The sequence below is a fragment of the Nematolebias whitei genome, chromosome 15, assembly GCF_014905685.2.
Source record: "Nematolebias whitei isolate Nwh7 chromosome 15, NemWhi1, whole genome shotgun sequence".
NCBI lineage: Eukaryota > Metazoa > Chordata > Actinopteri > Cyprinodontiformes > Rivulidae > Nematolebias > Nematolebias whitei.
This window is the reverse complement of record NC_056512.1, coordinates 20670953-20693864: the sequence shown is the minus strand read 5'-3', so window position 1 is coordinate 20693864 and position 22912 is coordinate 20670953. Positions and strand designations below refer to the sequence as shown.

At 38.7% G+C, this 22912-nt stretch overlaps 2 protein-coding genes across 2 annotated transcripts in view; both read left to right on the top strand.

The window, feature by feature from the left end:
• Positions 1–14663, top strand: part of adsl (adenylosuccinate lyase) — a 16135-nt gene extending 1472 nt beyond the window's left edge. Inside the window, exons 2-12 of the mRNA XM_037689446.1 lie at positions 5589–5792; positions 5869–5913; positions 6724–6803; positions 6888–7059; positions 8545–8591; positions 11615–11705; positions 11815–11884; positions 11996–12143; positions 12296–12476; positions 14209–14385; positions 14489–14663. Of these exons, the coding sequence (XP_037545374.1) occupies positions 5589–5792; positions 5869–5913; positions 6724–6803; positions 6888–7059; positions 8545–8591; positions 11615–11705; positions 11815–11884; positions 11996–12143; positions 12296–12476; positions 14209–14385; positions 14489–14575 (1302 nt within the window). The 3' untranslated portion in view covers positions 14576–14663. The remainder of the gene's footprint in view (positions 1–5588; positions 5793–5868; positions 5914–6723; positions 6804–6887; positions 7060–8544; positions 8592–11614; positions 11706–11814; positions 11885–11995; positions 12144–12295; positions 12477–14208; positions 14386–14488) is intronic.
• A 2811-nt stretch (positions 14664–17474) lies between these two features.
• tmem150b (transmembrane protein 150B) overlaps positions 17475–22912 on the top strand; it is an 80142-nt gene continuing 74704 nt past the window's right edge. Inside the window, exons 1-4 of the mRNA XM_037688485.1 lie at positions 17475–17539; positions 20330–20389; positions 20671–20717; positions 22091–22218. Of these exons, the coding sequence (XP_037544413.1) occupies positions 17475–17539; positions 20330–20389; positions 20671–20717; positions 22091–22218 (300 nt within the window). The remainder of the gene's footprint in view (positions 17540–20329; positions 20390–20670; positions 20718–22090; positions 22219–22912) is intronic.

The window sequence follows — 22912 nt, the reverse complement described above, 5'->3', positions numbered from 1 at the left end:
GCAGTATTAGCATTAACAATAATAGAACTAACTTTAGCAGTATTAGCATTAACAATAATAGAACTAGCATTAGCAGTGTTAGCATTAACAGTAATAGAATTAGCATTAGCAATATTAGCATTAACATTGGTAAAACTAGCATTAGCAGTATTATCATTGACATCAGTAAAATTAGCATTAGCAGCAGTAGTTTGTCTGTTGTTGTCTGTACCTTATTAGTTTAGTTTATTCAGTTTATTCACACACACACACACACACACATGAAAGAAACATAATACATATCTGCAAAATAACAGTGCGTGAATCAGGTCTCCAAAAAGCTATTTAAAGCTTATAGACGGAAGCTGGGTACATATTGCATACAAATTATAACATATTAAAATAACAACACAATAAAACATCAGTCCTCATAAAAATTCCACATACAATACAGATTATGTTACCTCTGATCAATCAGTTACAGGTCCTACAAGTATCTTATCTGAAACAGGTCTCTTTTGTAAATGAGTCCTCGAGGCTCAATGAGACTAACCTGTATAAATAAAGGTCGAATGAATGAATGTACAGCTACAAACCATTAACTTCTGGAGTCAAACTAATTCAAGATGGCTATTGCACCTAATCGACGTGGGTAAACACAAAAAAGCTATTACTCGTGAATTTTGCAGATGTTGAGCTAAAATTCGATGAGAGTAATTTACAACACAACATATCTTGCAATCATGGATGATTTTAAAGGTTAAACTAAAACAGTTACAACTCCCTAATTTCTCAACATAAGACTGTCTTAAACTGGTGCATAAGGTAACGGGCAATATGCATTCCTTCAAGGACTGCTCAGCCTTTGGATAAGATAAGTGAAATAACTTCCTACTGCAAATGCTTCATCATTCGGCTTATCTGAAGTTAAACATTTGGCAATACTGTCCGTCTTCTATACAATCTCGACATGCACATGCTGTCCCTGTGAGCATTCACTCAGTCGCCTCATTAGACTGGAATGTCTCCTCTTCAGAAGCAGCAAACATCCGATAAGTACAGAATCAAGGAGAGGAGATGAGTCAAACTGTGCGCGCTAACATTGTCAACATTGTCACTTGGATGAGACATCGGACCCATCAGTTCTGGTCTGACAAACCATGAGAGGCTGCAGTGGTTTTTTTTTTTTTAAGGTTGAATATCAAAATTTTACATTTGGAAAAGTTAGATTGAGCTCCAAGCTATGGTTGAAAGGGTGGAGGGGGTTTCATGTTACCGAGACATTCTCTTCTATTTCAAGTTCAAATTTCTTTATTGTCATTCGCATCACATGTGGTACACGAGGTGGAACGAAATTATGTACTCAAGGTCCCAGTTACACCCAACAATAGCCAAAATATAATGTATAAAAAGAAGCTATAAGGATCTAAGATGTACACTAAACAAATGCTAAACAACATGCTAAAAGATCTAAGACATACGCTAAACACTAATAATGTTAAACAGTTCAACGCATTGTCACATACTCCACCTTGAGACAGTAATTAGGGGTGCACTGATTGCAGTTTTCTGGCCAATCACGATCACCGATTTCTAAAAAGTCTGACCTGCCGATTCCAATTTTGTTTTATAAGCGACATTGTCAGGTGTTATAAGGTCACAATGCAACTTCAATTTTCCAATATTATTTTATAGAAAAACATACCCTTGAACAATATCCTAGAACCAATACAAACTTGTTTTACTGGCTATGAGGTAGTGCTCTGAATGAAGTATAAATGAAGTTCAGACAATTGTAGTTAAAACTAAAAAAAATCTGTAAAATCAGTTTCTCATGCAAGTATCGACTGATTTCCCAAAATTAAGGAAATCTGGGCCGATAAATCGTCCGGGGTGCACCCCTAACAGTAATACATGCTTCCATCCAGCCTCGATTACTGCAGTGCACTTCCTTTTGGAATCCGTTAGACCTCCACTGCATGACTTTTAACTGGTACAGACTAAGGAGAGCACATTATACCAGTTCTGGCCTCCCTTCACTGGCTCCTGGTTCACTTTTGAATGCATTTAAAAATCCTTCTGTATGTTTTTAAATCTCTGAACAGTTCTACCACCTACTATCTCACTGATCTGCTGCAGCCATATGTCCCACAGCGCTCTCTGAGGTCAGCAGACCACATGCTTTTATTGGTTCCATGCGCTCGTTTTAAGCTCAGAGGTGACAGGGCCTTCTCTGTTGCAGGTCCAAAACTGTGGAATGAGTTACCACTGCATGTCAGGCAGACTCCCTTGCTTACTGATTGTTTGGTTTAAAAACACTGTTTTGTTCCCTGGTTTTTGACTCCATGTGAGTTGATTTTAACTTGTCTGTATTCTATAATGTTAGTCATTTAGTTCTTAGCTTTACCTCTGTGAATCTATGTATTTTATCCTGTGGCCGTTGCTTGTTTTGTTTTGCTGTACAGCTCTTTGGTTGGCCTTGTTGCTGTTGTTAAGTGCTTTATAAATAAATGGTAAATGGTAAATGGACAGTACTTATATAGCGCCTTTCTATCTTATTTCAAGATACTCATGGTGCTTTACACTACAATCTGTGTCCTCATTTACCCATTCATACAGCACTCTACTAGATCTCTCCAAAGCTAATTGAACAAATCATTCTAATGAGACTAATCAGAGCTTTAACTCACATTCAAACACTGATGGGACACACATCAGAGGCTATGAGGGGTTCAGTGTTTTGCCCAGGGACACTTCAGCATGTGACTGCTGGTGGATTCAAACCCCCCAACTCTCGCATTGGAGGACGACTGCTCTAACCATTCAGCCACAGCCGCCCAAGTGGTATGGTACTCTGTAAAGGGAGACTGTAGCAACACACAGAGTGTGTGGAACTTGTCATGTGGGTTGAAATGTGGGAGATTGGGTCTGTCAATTGTTCCCCTTCTCTGCGACCTCTAATGAAGGCCTCAGTTAGCCGATGTTACTCGACCAGCTGCATCAGCAGCTGCACATCATGTGCTTCATTGAACATGTGCTTCTTATTGGTTTTCCTACCCATCGCCCCCCTTCACCAGCCTAACCTTCCAACTGTGCCGTAAAGTTTATCGCCTGCCGCCGATGGGCAGATGATAATATAAATGTAACGGCCTGTTTCTGTGTGCGTGTCTTTTTGCTAAATTTCACGAACCACTGGACAGATTTTACCCATCTTCTCAGAAAATAATCACTGGATGTTCATCTACAGCTGGAGTCAACCTAAATCAATATGGCCGCCTCAGCTAACACACACTAAAATCACTATAAGTCAATCAGTTCAAAGATCAAGCTAAATGTTTGTGGTAGTGGGTGAGAATCATACCTAACACATACTCTGAGTGTGCATGAGATTTTTAAAGTTTTGAATAACAGTTAGAGTGTGAATGACTCAGCAACTACCTCATCAAACTGTAGACTTAAATCTGTAAACATCGATGAGCTAAAGCCAACTTTGTGTAACTTTGGTAGCCATCTTGAACAGGACTGACTCCAATAAATTTATCATTTGTAGATGAACATCTAATGAGTACTTTCTGAGAATTTCATTAAAATCCATGCAGTGATTTATGAGATATTTTGCTAATAGACAAATAGTTGTGACTCGAACTAAAAATTTTACTGGGCGATTAATTGTCTCAGAAATTATTGCGATAAACGATAATATTGTTTGAAATTTGACAATAATTAGTAATTATTGTCAAATTTAAGAAGAAATGTTTGTTAATTTGTATTGCATGTAGTACCTTTTTTTGACAACCAGATGACGGTATTAGATTGTTTGAACCGAAGGATGGATAGTGAGGGAGCGAGCAGCATGTCTCTTTAAGAAAAATGGGAGGGAGGCCCCTTGACGTGACATGGGCTGTCTCTCGTCACTTCTCAAAATGGCAGATGCTCGGTGTAGTTTGAGCTCTTTAGCATAGCATTTTTCACTCGAAGCTTTTAATAAACAATCAGTAAACAAGTTCTCAGCTTCTTTTTGCAAAGAAAAACTTTTTACACAAAGGCACAGGTTTCAACTGGGGATGTGCGATATAGCATAAAATTCATATCACGATATGTATTGTGAAGGGTGGCGATAACAATATATATCGCGATATGTTTTTGGCATAAAACTTGCAATAGTAATGAAAAAAAAGCATTGGGTGTTATTTTGCCATCATTTATTTTGAAAACTGCTATACCACAAAATAATCTCAATTAAGAAAATTCCTCTACTAGGTCCAGAGTTTTTAAATAAAAAACAAATCAAGTATTAGGCTTCTTTCTTGTAGTGCAAAACAGTGCAAAATATATCAAATGTAGTTTTAGCCCTATATTTTAAACAAAAGTATATGTTGTTAACTCTTAACAGTTTCCAGTCTTCTCACTTAATAAATGAACAGCAACAGAGCAGCATTTTACACTGAAACACTTCACCCTCCAACCCTCTAGTGGGCGCCTCCTTCCGCTTTAAGGAGAGTTGACACAAAATGAGTCTGTGGCTTTGACCAGAGGGTCTCACAGTAAAATCACACAACACAGCGTTCTTTTCACAGATCAGAGAGCAGGTTTCTCTAAAGCTGACCAACGCTTACTTTAACTTTCGACGGAAAAAACCCCCAAAATCTTTAGACGGAACACGTTTTGCGCATGTGTCCAAATACAGCAACACCACGGCAAGCCGGCCATAGTTAGCTTGTAGCTTCGCTACTTAGCTCTCGAAGAAAATACTTGAACACCACTTACGCAGTTTTCACCTAAAAAAGTAAAGATTAAACTGACAACTCTGATTTTACATCAGACACAGCATTACTGCGGTTAGCTGGTAGAAGACAGATCTCTATTGTAAGCTAAATGTCTATCGTTTCTACCGTGTACCGTTTATATCGCACATTCATAGTTTCAAACATGAATTTTGGAGCTTCGACAAGACAGAGGTTTTTTTTAGCTTCTCAGCTTAGCTGCTTTTAATAATCCAAAAATGTGATTTTGGATGTTTAAAATGGATTTTAAAGAGAAAGGGAGGAGTCAGTGAAGAGCACTGGAGTTGATCTTTTTATCATCCAGTGTCTTCAGTAGAAAGAGAGACATGAAGAAAAGCCGATAAATGAAAATGAGGTTGATAATTTTCATTTATCATGTGATTAATTGAGTTATTGTTTATTGCGACAGGTCTAGCTACACTCACACCAAAGTTTAGCTCAGGATCTGTAAAGTTTAATTATAACCATTTTTGTGTTTAATGTCAGTTGGTTGTGGCGGCCATCTTAAATATGGTTGTCCCTTAATTGGTTGTACATGTACATATAAAAGTTAATTCCTTCATATTTAATTGAAATCTGTCTAGTGGTTCATGAGATACTTTGCTAACGGAGTTTACTTCATGTCAAAAGGTCAAAACGATCATTAGAAAATTAATATATTCAGCTTCATAAATAATTTTTACAGTCTCACAGCCTTGGAAATCTCTAAAACTGCCTCTTGTTTTGATTACTATTTACATTTTTACGTTTTGATCAAATAAAAACATCAACTTTACTGTGATGGTTCATTGGATTTCTCTGCGTCCTGATTGTTGTGTTCTTCAGGCTTTGGGCCTGCCCATCACCGACGCTCAGATCCAGGAGATGGAGAGCCATGCCGAGGACATCGACTTCGCCATGGCAGCCGAAGAAGAGCGCAAACTCCGACACGACGTCATGGCTCACGTGCACACCTTCGCCCACTGCTGCCCCACAGCCGCTCCCATCATTCACCTGGGAGCCACCTCATGCTACGTTGGAGACAACACTGTAAATACACACGTTCACTCCGTTATATACGCTGTGTTGGTTTGACTTTAAATGTTTTTTTGTATTTCTTCCGCAGGATCTCATCATGCTGCGTGATGGTTTTGACATCCTTTTGCCTAAGGTGAGGCTCGGCCGTTAGCCAGGGGACACGCCCACCTGTCCACCTGTCCACTAACTGGGCTTCAGCTGCTTCAGAGCAAGTCAGCACTGTAGAAATGACTGCACTCATTAACCCACACAGAAGAGTGAAAGGCAGGCAATAATTATTTTCCTTGTATATATGTGTGTGTCTGTTGGCAAAATATCTCGCAAATCTCTGGAGGAATCAGAATCGGACCTTAAACACAAAAATGACTATAAATAGTTTAGTTGTACGGATATTTACCTTAAAACTTGGTGTGGTAGAAGCTGAGACTGATGCTCAACATGTATTCTGAGCACAAACAGATCATGCAAAATCTTTAATTTAAAATTTTTGCTATTAAATATGTCAACTGTTTGTCTGTTAGCAAAATATCTCATGAACCACAACACAAATTTTAATAAAACTCACAGAAAGTAACCAATAGATGTTCTTCTATGACTGATTAATGTTTGGAGCCAACCCTGTGCAAGAAGTCCACCACAGTCAGCTGACTTTTGAAAACACAAAAATGATTATCATTCAGTTATTTTTGCTGATCTTGACCTAAAGCTTGGCGTGCTTGTAGCTTAAAGTCAACCGCAGCACACTGAGCATGAGACTGCAATGAAATGATCATCTTTTTGAAAGATGGTTTTAGTTTAGATATCCATTCCCTCAAGGATTGCTAAGCCTTTTATTACAACTGTTTCCATGATGTATATTCAAATGAAATAAAGCCAACTAATAAATGTGAGGTTTAACACTATTATGCCATAAATCCAAGTTAAAATCCATCTTTTTCTACAGCTGGCTCGAGTCATTGACAGGCTGGCAAACTTTGCAGAGAAGTACGCAGACCTTCCTACACTTGGCTTCACGCACTATCAGTAAGTCCGTGCACAGCTTCACTCCTCTGGTTTGAACGCTTTGTTTGTGGTGAACATTTTAATAACGAGCTGTTCTCTTCACAGACCGGCCCAGCTGACCACCGTAGGGAAGCGAGCGTGCCTCTGGCTGCAGGACTTGGCGATGGACATGCGGAACCTGCAGCGAGCTCGCGACGACCTTCGTTTCCGAGGGGTCAAAGGGACCACTGGCACCCAGGCCAGCTTCCTGCAGCTCTTTCAGGGGGAACACGACAAGGTAGAAAATAAAAACGTGACTTTGTAAACCAGCACGTGATTGTAGATAATTGAAAATGTTTAAAGTCAGGTCAAGGCAATTTATAAATCACATAGTAAAATAACTCGCACGGTGTTAAATGTTAGTGAGAACGATGAACAGTTTTAAAACGAGATTTAAAAACGGGAAGGGAAGAAGCCAGTCTCATGTTGGGGGTCAGATTGTTCCAAAGTTTAGGAGCCACGGCTGAAAAAGCCATGCCTCCTCTGAGCTTCAACCTGGTTTTAGGTACAACCAAAAGCAGCTGATCAGACGATCTCATCACCCGAGAAGGAACATGTGGTTGAATTAGGTCAGTGAGATACGAGGGTGTAATACCATTTAGACGTGTATAAGTCAACAGGAGAATTCTAAAATCTATTCTGTGACCCACGGGGAGCCAGTGATGTAAGAACAAGACAGGTGAAATGTGTTCAAACCTACGAGTTCCTTAAGAGCTGAGCCCCAGAATTTTGGACAAGCTAGAGTTGAGAAAGGAAGACCTGACTAACCCCAACATAAAGTGTATGACAGTAGTCAAGTCGGGCTGTAATGAAGGCATGGACCATTTTCCTTAGGTCAGGTCTGGTCAACACGGAATTACCTTTAGTTGTCTGCCCAAACTGGAAGAAGCTTTTCTGCTAAATCTACTTATTAAATGTAAAACCAGAGTCTAACAAACTGCTTAAGATATGGCTCGAGAGAGCCAAGGTTAGCAGGAAGAGAGGCAGCAGTAGAGCTAGGGCTGAACACTATATTAAGTTTTCTGATTAAATTAAATTAAATTTATTTATATAGCGTCAAATCAGAACAGAAGTCATCTCAGAGCATTAAACAGAATATTAAAACTTGAAAAATTTGAAGCCATCTAAGCCTTGATGTTAAGACTTTTTAACAGAGGGTGAAAGCAATAATAATTATTTAATTTTAAGGATAGATAAATCTGACAATCTTCAGCGTAATAATGAAAATAAAGACCACGTTTCCTCAGAATAGACCCCAAAGAGAGCAGATATAGTGAAAACAGGAGTGGTCCAAGAATCGAGCCCTGCGGAACCCCACAGGAAAGAGGTGCTGAAGTGGATGAAAAATTACCAACATTAACTTAAAAGCTTCTGTCACTTGGGTGAGAACAGAACCGATAATGCTGCTTCTGTAATCCCAACCCAGTGTCTAACTGTGATAAAAGAGTACTGTGGTCAACAGAATCAAAAGCTGCAGTAAGGTCTAAGAGTACCAGGATCACAAAAGATCACCAGTCGTTTTCTGGATCATTCATCATTACAAACCCTTTACCAAAGCAGTTTCAGTGTTGTCAATGTAAAGTCTTCAAAACTTTCATTCTCTAAAAGCCATTTAATTGAATAAAAAACTATTTTCTCCAAGACTTTGTAAAGAAAGGGAAGTTTTGAGATTGGTGTGAAATTTGCACACACTAAAGTGCCGTTTCTTGTTTTCTGATTCCAGGTGGAGGAGCTGGACAGGATGGTGACTGAGATGGCTGGTTTTCAAAAGTAAGTCATGAATCAAATCTGGATGTTTATTATTCTGGAGAGCTCTGTTAGTTATTTTTGAACAATGGAGGAGTTTACTATAGGATACTATTCATCTCTAACGAACACGCATAAAATCCTGTATCTACAAGAATACTGTACTGTACGTCAAAAAATAAAACTACAAACGAGCAGTTGTGCACAGAATGTCATTCACAATCACAATTTTTAACTTAATATAGAAACTTTATTTCTATCTGTTGGTATAGTTTCACTCATCCAAGGCATAATTATATATTTTAAACGAGAGGCTGTATAGTTTGATTTTGAAGATGTTGTGCTTGTTATGTTGTTGCGTATCAAGCTTAAACCCACAACTCTGCACTTCTTAGTGTAAATTAAAAGATTCTCAATGCTGCCCCATTGTTTCAACTATCTAGCTTTATATCTGAGGTGAAGTTAAAGAATTTATACAGCACCACAGCATGATGCTACCACCACCAAGCTTGGCAGTTTGTCCTTTAAACAGACGTCTGGTGGCCTAAAAGCTCAACCTTTGTCTCATCTGATCATTAAACTTGGCTCCAGGAGGTTTTTGGTTTGTCCACGTGGACAGCTACAAATCTCATTCGAGCTTGAAGTTGTCACTTTTGGAGCAGGGTCTTCGTGGTCGATACCTGCTCCATTCACGATGTTGTAAATCTGGATGTGGACAGAGATGCTGGTGTCCCATCAGTTTCTATTCATGGCAGGCTTGAGCTTCGATGGCTCCTGGGCTGTTTTTGAACATCTTAACCAATTTCCTTTCATCTAATACAAATGAGAATTTGTCAGTCCAGTACTCTTAAACAAATAGTTTTTATGCAGACAAAGAGAATCTACTGACTGCTAGGCCTGTCACGATAAACAATAAATCAATTAATCACATGATAAATTAAAATTATCAACCTTATTTTCATTTATCGGCTTTATCGTTTCTTCATGTCTCTCTCTTTCTACTGAAGACACTGGATGATAAAAGGCTCAATTCCGGTGCTCTTCACTGACCCCTCCCTTTCTCTTTAAAATCTGTTTTAACCGTCCAAAATCACGTTTTTGGATCGTTAAAAGCAGCTAAGCTGAGAAGCTAAGCTACGAGCTAAGCTAACAGGCCGACCTTAGAAAAAAACCCTCCGTCTTGTCAAAGCTATAAAATTCACAGTTGAAACCCATGCCTTTGTGTAAAAAGTAGTTTTTCTCTGTAAAAAGAAGTTGAGAACTTGTTTACTGATTTTTTTTTTATTAAAAGCTTTGTGTGAAAAATGCTATGCTAAAGAGCTCAAACCACACCGAGCATTCGCCATTTTTTGAGAACTGAAGAGAGACAGCCCATGTCACGTCAAGGGGCCTCCCTCCCTTTTTTCTTAAAGAGACACGCTGCTCGCTCCCTCACTATCCATCCTTCGGTTCAAACAGTCTTATACTGCCATCCGGTGGTCAAAAAAGGTACTGCATGCAATACAAATTAACAAACATTTCTTCTTAAACTTGACAATAATTACCAATTATTGTCAAATTTCAAAAAATATTATCGTTTATCGCAATAATTTCTGAGACAATTAATCGCCCAGTAAAATTTGTTATCATGACGGGCCTACTGACTGCAGTTATTATCATTAATGAGAAGTTAATAAGCCTAAGCTTTATCAAGTTAAAACATTGCCAAACCTTCAGGGACATGAGAGGACATCCACATTAAATTCAAACTTGTGCACCCAGTTCATGCATATAAAAACCATTCAAGTTGTATGTTGTAGTCATTCCACCCTGAAAAACAAACGACTCAAACCAGTCATTAAAAGACAACAATGACGATGAGGTTTGACAGCAACTGAACATTTTCTGCCTGCACTGAGATCCTCAACAGAAAGCCAAAACCATCAAACGCTGGAACAATGTTTTCTATGTATCATTTTATTTATCCAAGTAAAAAGTCTTAGTGTAAAAGAAAATATTCAAGACAAGCCTGGCAGAAACTTCTCCTTTCTTCATTTCCCTCTTCAGGGGTCTCCACAGCTAGTCCCCCTCCTCTATTTCTGTCCCTTCTGTCCTCATTCCAACTACCTCCATGTCCTCTCTAACTGCATCCATATATCTCCTCTTTGTCTTTTTCCTGGCAGCTGCATGTCTAATGTCCTTCTACCAGTATACCCACTGTCCTTCCTCTGGACATGTCCAAACCATCTCAGTCTGGTCTCTCTAACTTTATCTCCCAGTTGTTCAACCTGTGATGTACCTCTGATGATCTCATTCCTAATCTTATCCATCCTTGTCACTCCTAAGAAGAACCTCAACATCTTCATTTCTGCCACTTCCAGTTCTTCCTCCTGTCTTTTTGTCTGTGCCACTGTCTCCTGATCACACAACATAGCTGAAGAATACATTAAAATGGGGGTGCACGATATTATCGGCATGGTATCTGTATAGGCCATTGCATGAAAATAACTCACTGATATAAAAGGCGCTGTTTTTGTATGACAAACCAGTGACAAAATTTGACATTAAACATAATCCAAGTTGAAGTATTACATCATTTCCAGCCCCCTTTTTGACATCTACATTTGGTAGCAGGCCAAATTGACAAAGAGCATGCAGAATAATGTAGGATTTTAATTCCACAGCAGAGAAAGCTATGTAGTCTCTGTAAGTAGGTGTAGGAGGAAAAATATCGGTATTGGTATCGGTTATCGACCAAATAAGTTTTAGCATATTGGATATCAGCCAAAAATCCAATATCGTTCATCCCTACATTAAAACATACAACAAATCTATTACATGCTAACTGGTATTCAGATTATTGAGCAACCCACATGAAAAACAATGACCAGGACCTGTTGAAGAGACATAATGAACAAACTTAAACGAAACAACTGGAAAAACAAAACCAGTTATCACAAGAGGAACGAGTTGCGACATCAGCACCTGGTCCAAAAAGGTTGTGTCACAAAGTCTGTTGGCTTTAGATCTGAAAATCCTTCTGTTATTATTCCTCTAATCTTACTCAGAGCCTACCTGGTGACGGGGCAGACGTACAGCCGTAAGGTGGACATCGACTCTCTGTCCAGTCTAGCCAGTCTAGGAGCGACTGTTCACAAGGTAAGCTGCAGAGGTACAAATTGTCCTCTTCTAGTGCTGTACTATTCAAGTTTGGTGCACGTTTTTACAAGAATTAACATGTCGATGCTCATCTTTAATCTTTCTTTAGATCTGTACAGACATCCGTCTGCTGGCCAACCTGAAGGAAATAGAGGAGCCTTTTGAGAAAGAGCAGATTGGTATGTTTCAAGATCAGACAGCTGGACGTGCTGGAAAATTCAAAAATGTGTGATTTACTGTAAGAGAACATTTTGTGCCTTTCCATGACGCTGTCCTCGTCTCTCTGCTAGGTTCTAGTGCTATGCCCTACAAGAGGAACCCCATGCGCTCAGAGCGTTGCTGCAGCTTGGCCCGACATCTGGTGGCGCTGATGTCCGACCCGCTGCAGACTGCTTCAGTCCAGTGGTTGGAGAGGACGCTGGACGACAGCGCCAACAGGTCAGACAGTTCACTCAGCTTCAATTCATGCTGCCTTCTAGTATTAAGACTTAATTGAAATGAATTCTGCAGAAGTTTCTACTTGTTGAATCTGATTGTGCAGATTAGATTTTTTTCCTCATCCTTTTCTTAATCTGTTTCCTTGTATACAGAAGGATTTCCCTCCCGGAGTCTTTCCTGACAGCAGACATCATCCTCAGCACCCTGCAGAACATCACAGAGGGTCTGGTGGTCTACCCAAAGGTTATTGAGAGACACATCCGCCATGAGCTCCCCTTCATGGCCACAGAGAACATCATTATGGCGATGGTAAAGGCTGGAGGCAACAGACAGGTAGGGGAGAGTAAAATATGTTGGACACTACTTAGTTGATCTTAAAGCATTTGTTGTTTATGAAACAATTAGGCAAAGGTCTTAGGGGGGATCATGGGAGATTAGCTGTTTGGTCCATCTAGATTTTGTAAATCTGTAGAAGGCTTCTCTAAAACTTTTTCTAAAAAAAAAAATAAAAAAAAAAATATATATATATTATATATATATATATATATATGGTGTTGTAAACCCTTCCCACACTCTTGCAATATTCTAAATATTAATGCTAAATAATTTAAAATAATTTATTTTAAATATAAATTCCACGCCGATCGTGCGGCTCATCCATCAATCAGCCAATTTTGTGTCATGTCCAATCTTATTTTGAAAAACCGCGATAGAGCGAGTCCGCGAAAAACGAACGAGGGACTACTGTAGTATCAAATGAAAACTATTCATGTGTATGCAGTTGTAACAATTTATTTTAAAATCTAAGCCTATAGCAGCATAACAAGCCAACCCTAACTATAGGATTTATCAAAAAGGGAAGTCTTAATCCCAGTCTTAAAACTGGACAATGTGTCAGCCTCACGGACAGAAACTGGGAGTTGGTTCCACAAGAGATGAGCCTGATAACTGAAAGATCTTTCTCCCTTTGGAAACTCTAGGAACCACGAGTAAGCCTGCAGTTTGAGAGCGAAGTGCTCTGTTGGGAAAATGTGGAACAATAAGATCTGTAATATAAGATGGAGCTAGGTTGTTGAGAGCTTTGTAGGTTAAAAGTAAGATTTTGAATTCAATTCTGGATTTGACAGGGAGCCAATGGAGAGAAGCTAAAACTGGAGAGATGTGATCTCTCCCACTAACTCCAGTTAAGACTCTGGCAGCAGCATTTTGGATCAACTGAAGATGTTTTAAAGAAGTATTTGGACACCCAGATAATAAACCATTACAATAGTCCAGTCTAGATGTGACAAATGCACAGACCCGTTTTTCTGCATCATTTTTAGACATTTAGACTTGGTATAACAAAACCATGAGCTGAGTGTGGTTGGTTGGTCTGAGGGAGAGTCTCTGCCTCAAGCAGAGGGGTCCAAGTGCAGGTGCATCATCTAAGAAAATGAGAGTATTGTGAAAAAGTTGTTTTATTTTTTGTCAGTCATTGCCGAAAGTAAAACTCATAGATTCATTAGACAGAGTGAAATATTTCAAGTCTTTGTTTCTTGTAATTTAGATGATTATGGCTTACAGATAATGGAAACTCATGCACAGATGACATGAACTACAAATGTCACTCACCGTAGATTATTAGGTCGATGATTAATTATACGATAACACTGTCAATTTTTTGAGATGCGAGTCTTCCCGAGTGGCAGGATGGAGCAGGAGATGAATCAGAGCTTCATCTTCTGTAATGATGGCGCTGCTCCAGTCTGTTGAGGTGAAAAAGAATCGGATTTGAAAGGCAAAGCTCTGTTTACGTGTGCATCTACATTACAAGCTTCAGGTCTTAGGGTTAGGATCACGAGCAAAATAACAAGGTCTCAGATACGAGTGGTCCCTCTGTAGAGGTTTTCCAGGCACGTCCCACTAGTGGGAGACCCAGATGCTGACCCAGAACTCAACTGGAGGGATTAGACCAGTATGTTCTCTTGTGAAATGAGTGTCTGGGTTTTGGACCCGTTATCTCTAAACACAACCACAAAGCTGAACGTGTTTGTTTAAATTTTTTCTGTTTTCTTTTTATATTCAGGACTGTCATGAGAAGATCCGTGTCCTGTCCCAGGAGGCAGCGGCTGTAGTTAAACAGGAAGGTGGGGACAACGACCTGCTGGCCAGAGTGCAGCGAGACCCCTACTTCACACCCATTCTGGGGCAACTGGAGGCCCTGTTGGACCCCAAGACGTTTATTGGCCGAGCGCCACAGCAGGTTGATCGTTATCAGTCCATGTTTAGCTGCTTTTCTTAAGCTACTTTTGGGTAAATATGTTACTAGATCTTTTTTCTGTTGTTCCTCCTGTCCTTTCCTTCAGGTTGCCAGGTTTCTGTCTGAAGAAGTGCGCCCCCTGCTGGAACCGTACAAGACCAAGATGGACGTCAAGATTGAACTGGAGCTGTAACACACGTGCCTACCTTTACATTCTGTTACTGTCCGGAGAAAAACAGTCCATCGTGGTGTTTGTGCACCATGACTACTGATTTTTACCTCAACAATAAAGACGGTTGTTGAATGGATGTGGGTTTTGAATTATGCTTTCTGCATTTGAGTCCCTGAAAAAAAACTTCATTTTGTGTTTTAAAAGGAAAAAAGTCAGAAATGAATACTACAGTTGATGTTTAAATATATCTTCATTTATTATTTTTTAACTTATTCTACAAAGACAGTCCACCTTTTTCTATTTTAAGGTTCCACTAACAGATTCCACCATGTCATTATTTATTAAGCAAAAAGGAAGCCTAAATTGAAGAGCTGTGTGTTAAGAAAAGAAAATCTCACAAATACCTCACAAATACCCACAAAGCCAAGTAGGAAAGACATCAGCAATGGCTATAGGGAAGCAGCTGTTGCTGCCCATCAATATTGGAAGGGTTAAAGGTCATTTCAAAACAAATTAATCTACTTTATTGTGAGGAAATGAGATTCACAAATGGAAAACGTTTTCTAAATTGTGAGGGTTTAGCTGTTTTTACCCGGGATCAGACCTTGCAGTGTTCAGAGAAATGAAAACAAGAACTAAGAGCTCCCAGCTTGGACTCTGCGGGCCTAAATAAGTAGGTTAAAGTTCATCACAGCGTAGAAAAAGACTGAACGAGCGCTTCTTATCTGGAAGGATCGCCTGCAGGAGGTCTTTCTTTATAGAACATGACAACTTCAGTTTCATCTGAATGAACCACAAAACTTCTGGATCATTGTCCTTTGGGCAGATAAAACCAAAGTAGAGACATATACCCATGTTGCACTGCTGCAGTGCTGTGCATCATGGGTAGACCTCTGATGTTTGGTGAAACCCAAAGCCAGCACATCAGCACAAACACTTCTTACCTTAAGCACAGTGGTGTCAGAGTGATGATCTGGGCTTGTTCTGCAGAGAAAAGATCTGGGCACCTTGAGTCGACCACAACCTCTGCGGTTTACCAAGGGATCCTAGAGTTGAGACCATATCGCTGGCCCAAATTAGGTCAACGTGCAACCGGATGGTCCCAAACACTGCACGGAATCTACGACAATGTCTGATAAAGAGAATCAAGACGTTACAATGGTCCAAGCCTCATATCCTGATTCATGCTCAGTAATCCAGGTAGAAAAACCACGTGTCAACACGAAGAAACCGTCCAGAGGACCTGATTAACTTTGTTGGGTCCAAACCTCAGTTTGACTGAAAAGTTGTAGGACCTTACAGGAGTTGTGCATAAAACGTCTGAAAATATCAATGAACTGTAGGTACATTGTAAAGAAGTGGGTCAAAACCGCTCCACAACCATGTGCAAACCTTTGAAACCCTTAGTTTTTTATGGTGTGCCGTTTGTAAAGTTACACAGTCAAAAATTAACAGGAATATTTTGGTTTATTTAATCTTTCATATGAAAAAAATTAGTTTGTTTTGTCAAAGTCATATTTTCACCATGTTATTCATACATTTATAAATGTCATAGTTCCAAACTAAATATTTTACAAATTAAATATTTAGTTTACAAACTTAGCAAGCTAAATATTTAGATCCAGACTAAATATTTAGTTTACAAACTAAATGTTTATGTCCAAGCTAAATGTTTAATTAGTTAGTGAACTAAATATTTAGGTGTAAATTAAAACATTTATTTTAAAAACTAAATATTTATTTTCCAAAAACATTTAATTTCTAAGCTAAACATTTAATTTCCAAAATAAATATTTAATTTGCAAAATAAATATTTAGCTTGGACCTAAATATGTAACTTGTAAGTTAAATATTTAGTTAGGAAAATAAATATTTACTTTGGAAATTAAATGTTTAGTTTTGAAAATAAATATTTAACTTGGAAATTAAATATTTAATTTACACCTAAATATTTAGTTCACTAACTAGTTAATAATTAGTTAACAAACTCAATATTTAACTTGCAAGTTAAACATTTAGCTTGTACATTAAACATTATGCAGGACATAAATATTTAGTTTGTAAACTAAATATTTAGCTTGCAAACCAAATATTTAGCTTGCAAACCAAATATTTAACTTGCAAGTTAAGTATTTAGTCTGTAAACTAAATATTTAGTTGGGAACTATGACATTTATAAATAACATGGTGAAAATCTGACTGAAAAATCAAAATAACAATTTTTTTCTTATGAAAGGTTAAATAAAACAAAATATTGCTGTTAATCTTTGACTTTGACTTTGACTGTGTAACAACATCACAACTGTAAACCAGTTGGCTTTCATGTTCTCATGTCTGTCCCTGAAGAGAGTTTGTCGTATTAAACAAAATGCTACTCAAAACATTGGATTAGTGCTTAATCAACACTGATGATTCATTCCTGTCATTTACAGACAAGGTGTGTTTAAAGGGACAGTTCGGACAGTTTTTCAGACAAACGGATAAAAATGAAGAAATACAAGAACAAAAAGTGCAGATTATAAATTTAAGCCACTCATTTAAAGACAAGTTAATCTGACCGAGCCATACGTGTTTTGTTGTAACTTTTAAAAACTTCATGCACTTCTCCCTGTCATCATTATTATGATGTTTATTTTCAGCCTTTGATAACCGGCTATAGTAAAAACAACCACCGTGATCTCACGAAGAGTTTCATCCCCGTGTGTGAATCAGGACAACGTGATATGGTGCATGTCTTGTACTTGTGATATGATAACGCAGAGGACATATTTAATACAACCCTGATGTGTTTTAAGAGAGAGATCCGTCTGCCTGCAGCCGTTCCTCATCAGCACAGTGAGTAGTCACGTCTTTACTCTCCATTTGGGACTTGCACGTCTTCTGTTTCATCGTTTTGTTTCTCTTCATAGGAACCATCATGATGTGGGTGTTTGTGTTACTTCCCATTCTCACGGCTCTCTTTGGAATAGGCGGCTTCTGGGCAGTGTGAGTGTTGTGTTTGCTTGCAACAGTTTTGTGTTGACAGAAAAAAGGTAACACGAAGTGACAGGAACTAGAACAGATCATCGTGGAGTGAACAAGCGGTTAGTGCCATTACAGGGCCTTTTTTTTTTAAATCAAAGTTTATCGGTGCAGAATTGTTCTCATTTCTGCATGCTACCAAATTAAAACAATCATACAATTATTATTCTGTATATCTCTAGAAATGTTTAAGATTTGGATTTAATCAAATACATGATGCCTCCAGCTAATCGGCCTTAAAAGACACAAAAAGTACGACTTCATCAATTTCAGACAATGAGCTAAAATCTGAGGCGCTGGAGATATTGCATGAAATCATGCATCATTTGAAAAGAATGTTTCCACCTGTTAGTATTAAGGATGATTAAAAAATTGGAATTTGTGGGTTTATGAGAATGTACTGTGCAGCTATATTTATGGACATTTCAAAGTTCTTTATTGTCGTCCGCATCACGTGGTACGTGAGGTAGAATGAAATTGTGTACATAGAGTCCCAGTTACATCCAACAACAGCAAAATATAAAGTGTAAAAATAAACAGTAAATAAGGATCTAAGATATAAACTAAGAAATATGCTAAACACTAAATAATACACCAAACAACAGCAGCACGAACATGAGTCTGTGTAAGCGGACGAGTACGAATGAACACAGCAGCATGAAATGATCAGCAGCATGAAATGATCAGCAGCACACATCAACAATCAAAGTGGCATTACAGTGATTTGTTTTTTGCAAATGAGGGAAATTCTTCATAAAATCAAATGTGTCAGATCAAATTTCATGTTCAAAATGTAATAAAGAGCGGTAGTTTGTGTCATTTCAAGCAGGATGCTTTAGTTTAAAAAACAAACAATTTAGTGTAACAAGAGTTTTCTAACTAAGGACAAGCTAATGGCTAGTCCGAGAAACGTTACGACCTTAGCGAACTGCCTCCGATAAAACAAGTCCAATCTCAAACATTTCATAATTTCATATTAACACAAATTTAAAAACCTTTACATTTTGGTCAGTTCCTCGTTACACGTTTATTCACGGAGGATTTTATGGTTATTTTCTTCTAGCAGCAGCGGCAACAGCTAGCTGTAGCATGACTGTGTTGCCCCAGAACAACTGTACAATGTGAACATGATGGTTCAATGAGGTAGAAAATCCATGTATAATGTACAGTATATTATAAAACCCTATCCAGTAATAATGTATAATGTGAAATTAACAGAGATTTAAAAGTTTATAAAATAGCTTTCACGTGTATCACTGACTTTTGTTAAGATTGGAGTTGTCAGATGCAAGTAATCTCACTGTGACTAGCCATTAACTTGTCAACCCGTTTAATAAACTCTATTTCTCCAAATTGAGGTAATTCAAAATGCTATGTACAACAGGTAAGACAATAATTGTAAATAACTGCTCAGCAGAATCCCACTTTATAAGATCTGAGCTATTTTTAATAGTGTGAGTGTTAATGAAGCATTCACTCTATTGTGATTCACTTTTCTTCCGTACATTTTTTGGCATCTTGTTCCAATGACGTTTGGTATTGGTCTAGCTTTAGCTTTTTGAAATATTTAGCCTTTTCTGCCACTTTTGTCCTCATCGGAAATGAAATGAGCTCATTTTACATCCCTCAAATCTTTAAATCTGTTTACAAACTTTTACTGCTCCTTTCACATTTTGTTCTGCTTCAGATTCTTTCAACTTCCTTGTGCAAATGTAAACTTTTTTTAGCTACTTTTGGCTGTTTTTTTAGCCATTTTTTAGCCGGTTTTTTTTTAGCTGTTTTGTGCTCCTTTCAGATTCTTTCTGCTAACTACCACATTTTTGTGCTTCTTCTAACTTATTTCTGCTAATTTCAACTTTTTATGCTCCTTTCAGCTTATTTCTGCAAGTTTCAGCTTTTTCTACTATTTCAGCTCCTTATTTAGCTGTTTTATTTTAATTTTAGCTTTTTCGGCCAATTCCACATTTTTTGCACTCAATTCAACTTTTTTCAGCCTAATTAAACAAAAGAAATGTGCTCTCCACTTCCTTCTGGCAATTTCAGCTTATTTCAGGTTTTTAGCTACTTTTCAACTGTTTTATGCAAATTTCAGCTTTTTTTCAAGTAATTTCTACTTTTTTGTGCGCATTTCTGATATTTTTCAGCCTAATTGAGCAAATGTGTTCTTTCTGCTTCCTTCTGCTAATTTAAGCTTGCTCTACTTTTTAAGCTAGCTTTTTGGCATATTTTAGCTAATTTCAGCTGTTATCAGATAAATTCAAGTTTTTCATGGTAATTTCTGCCACTTTCAACCTAATTGAATTAATTCTACTAATTTCAACTTGTTATGCTCCTTTCAGATTATTTCTGCTAGTTTCAGTTATTTCAGCTATTATTTAGCTGTTTCATGCTAATATTAGCTTTTTCAGCTAATTCCACATTTTTTGCACTCATTTCAACTTCTGTGTTCTTTTTGCTTTCTCTTGCTGATTTACACTTGTTCTACATTTTCAGCTACGTTTCAGCATTTTTTAGCTGATTTCAGCTGTTTTTCAGCAAGTTCTTCTGCAATAAGCATCCACACTGCATTTGTGCAGGAAATGCAATTTCTCTAGCTGTTTGTGTATTTTTTAAAACTCCTTACCAAATTAAATAGTTTTCTTCCTGTGTGAAACAAACGTGGCCTCACACCGCAGCAGAGTGGTTTGTGTTTGCGAGCTGGAGGACAGTCGTAACAAACTACAAGTCTCAGCTGTGCCGTTTTCTACCCCTCAGGTTTGCCGTCTCTGTGGTAAACGGATCGGTCAACCTAACCAAAGGAATGCCGTACATCAGGTGGGTTAAAATCCTCACTGTTCAAAATGACGACAGATTAAAATACAGTAGTTATAAAACGACCCCAAAGCCTTAAAAAGTATCAGTATAGTGTACAGTATGGCAAATGTTCAAATGTTTAAAATGTTTGATATGTTTACCATGTTTTATTGTGAATGAATATTGTGAGTTTACTCTACATCCTGACTTGCTCTAAATGGAGTGACACAAAGAAACGTTTGGATCTGCTCTTTTTGAAACGAGTGCTGAAGTCTGACTCCAGGTTGTCGTTCTGTTCGTAGCGACAGCGCAGGTTACCCACCTCAGAGCTGCATCTTCGCCCAGACCTGTAACATCCTCTCCATTTTATGTATGGATCTCATGTTGTTGTTTTTTATTAACACAAGAAAATCTAAATTATTTTACATTACATCATTTAATCCTTACAAAGTCAACATTTTAGAGCAGTGGTTCTTAAACTTTTTCTGTCGGGTTCCCGTCTAAAGAAGGAAAACGGTCCTTGCCCCCACGCACCTGGAGGCCCAGCACCAAATAGTAACAACGGGTCAAGTATTCAAGTAAAAGCCCATTTATCAAAGGATATGCAACTGTGCCAACGCTAAGGTACGCCTCGTCATATATGTTCTGGTTCAGGTTTTAGAAAGGGTGGGAGTCTTTACCTCAGGTGGAGAAGTTTAACTATCTGGACGTCTTGGTCATGAAGGATGGTAGGATGGAGCAGGAGATGGACTGACGGATCTGGGCTTTGTTCTCAGTAATGATGGCGTTGCTTTGGACGGTTGTGGTGAAGAAAGACGAGTTGAAAGGCAAAGCTCTCGATTTACTGGTCTGTCTACATTCCAACCTTCTCCTGTGCCCATGAGATTTGGATCACGATTGAAAGAACCAGATCCCAGATACAAGTGGCCGATATGGACTTCCTACGTAAGGTGGCCGGGTTCAGCCTTAGAGATGGGGGAGGAGCTCCATCATCCGGAGGCAACTCAGAGCAGAGCCGCTGCTCCTCCTCATCAAGAAGGAGTCAGTTGAGGTGGTTCAGGGATCTGATTAGGATCCTCCTGGATGCCTCTCTTCAGAGGTTTTCTGGGCACCTCTCACTGGAAGGAGGCCCAGAACTCATTGGAGGGATTGTGCATCTTCTCTGGCCTGGGAACGCCTTGGGGGTCTCTCAAGCAGATCTGGAAAATGCCACCAGGAGAGGGATGTTGGATTTGTTGCCTCCACGACTCGACTACAGGTACACCATAGAAGATGAAAACAGATTTGTAAGGGATTTATCTACCACAACAGCAGACATGTTTGGTTTAGAAACACCTCTTCCGCCCAAGTGACACTCTCCATCTCTGAACGTACACTCTGGCGACGACAACAAAAATACATACGGTTATAGATGGTTTTATTGTTTTTTGTGTCAATGAAATAAGTTTAGCGCGCAACGAGGTGAAACATCTCCCTCTGCTTTATATTCTAGCCTGGAAAAACAAAATAGAACAGTTTAACGGTGACCTCCAGCAGACTGGGACACACCCCACAGTTTGAGAACCACTGCTCTAGGGCTTTGAAATCATAAAAATGTTGATTTAAATGATAATTTACATTGGCTAACATTCTGTCTCGTATATCTGGTTGAAGAGATTTGTGAAAATAGAAGTGCCAAGCGTCTCTCCAGCCCTTTTCTTCCTTCCTGTCTGTCTCTTGCAGTCGTCGTCATTGCGCTGATCAGATTTAAGCAAGCCGCAGACTTCGGCTACAAAGGAAAGGCCAATGTTGTTGGTTTTTGGCTGGCTTTCGTTTCTTGTCTTGGACTGTCTATAACTGGGAACTTCCAGGTAACAGCCCACAGTCCACACAGCAGCATGCTTTAAAAACGACTACACTGTGTCTCCAGCTGCTACGACTGATTAACTTTTGGTATCACAGGTTGACTTCAGCCAACTAAAACAGCTGCAGCTCAGTTTCACTGATACGTTTGGTGTGGTGGGAGCTGAGTCATCCTCAACACTTCCTCTGAACTGTCACGAGATCTCACACTTCTGCAGGAGATTGTGAAGAATGTCCATCTATACAGTGGTGCTTGAAAGTCTGTGAACTCTTTATAATTTTCTATATTTCTGTATAAATATGATCTAAAACATCATCAGATTTTCACACAAGTCCTAAAAGTAGATCAAGAGAACCCAGTTAAACAAATGAGACAAAAATATACTTGGTCATTTATTTATTGAGTAAAAGGATCCAATATTACATATTTGTGATGGTAAAAGTATGTGAACCATTCTTTGGTAGAACCACTCGTGTGCTGAGGATCATTGTCTCGCTGCATGACCCACCTTCTCTTCAGATTCAGTTCATGGACAGATGTTCTGACATGTTCCTTCAGAATTCTCTGATATAATTCAGAATTCATTGTTCCATCAATGATTTCAAGCCGTCCTGGTCCAGATGCAGCAAAACAGGCCCAAACCATGATACTACCACCACCATGTTTCACAGCTGGGATAAGGTTCTTCTGCAGGAATGCAG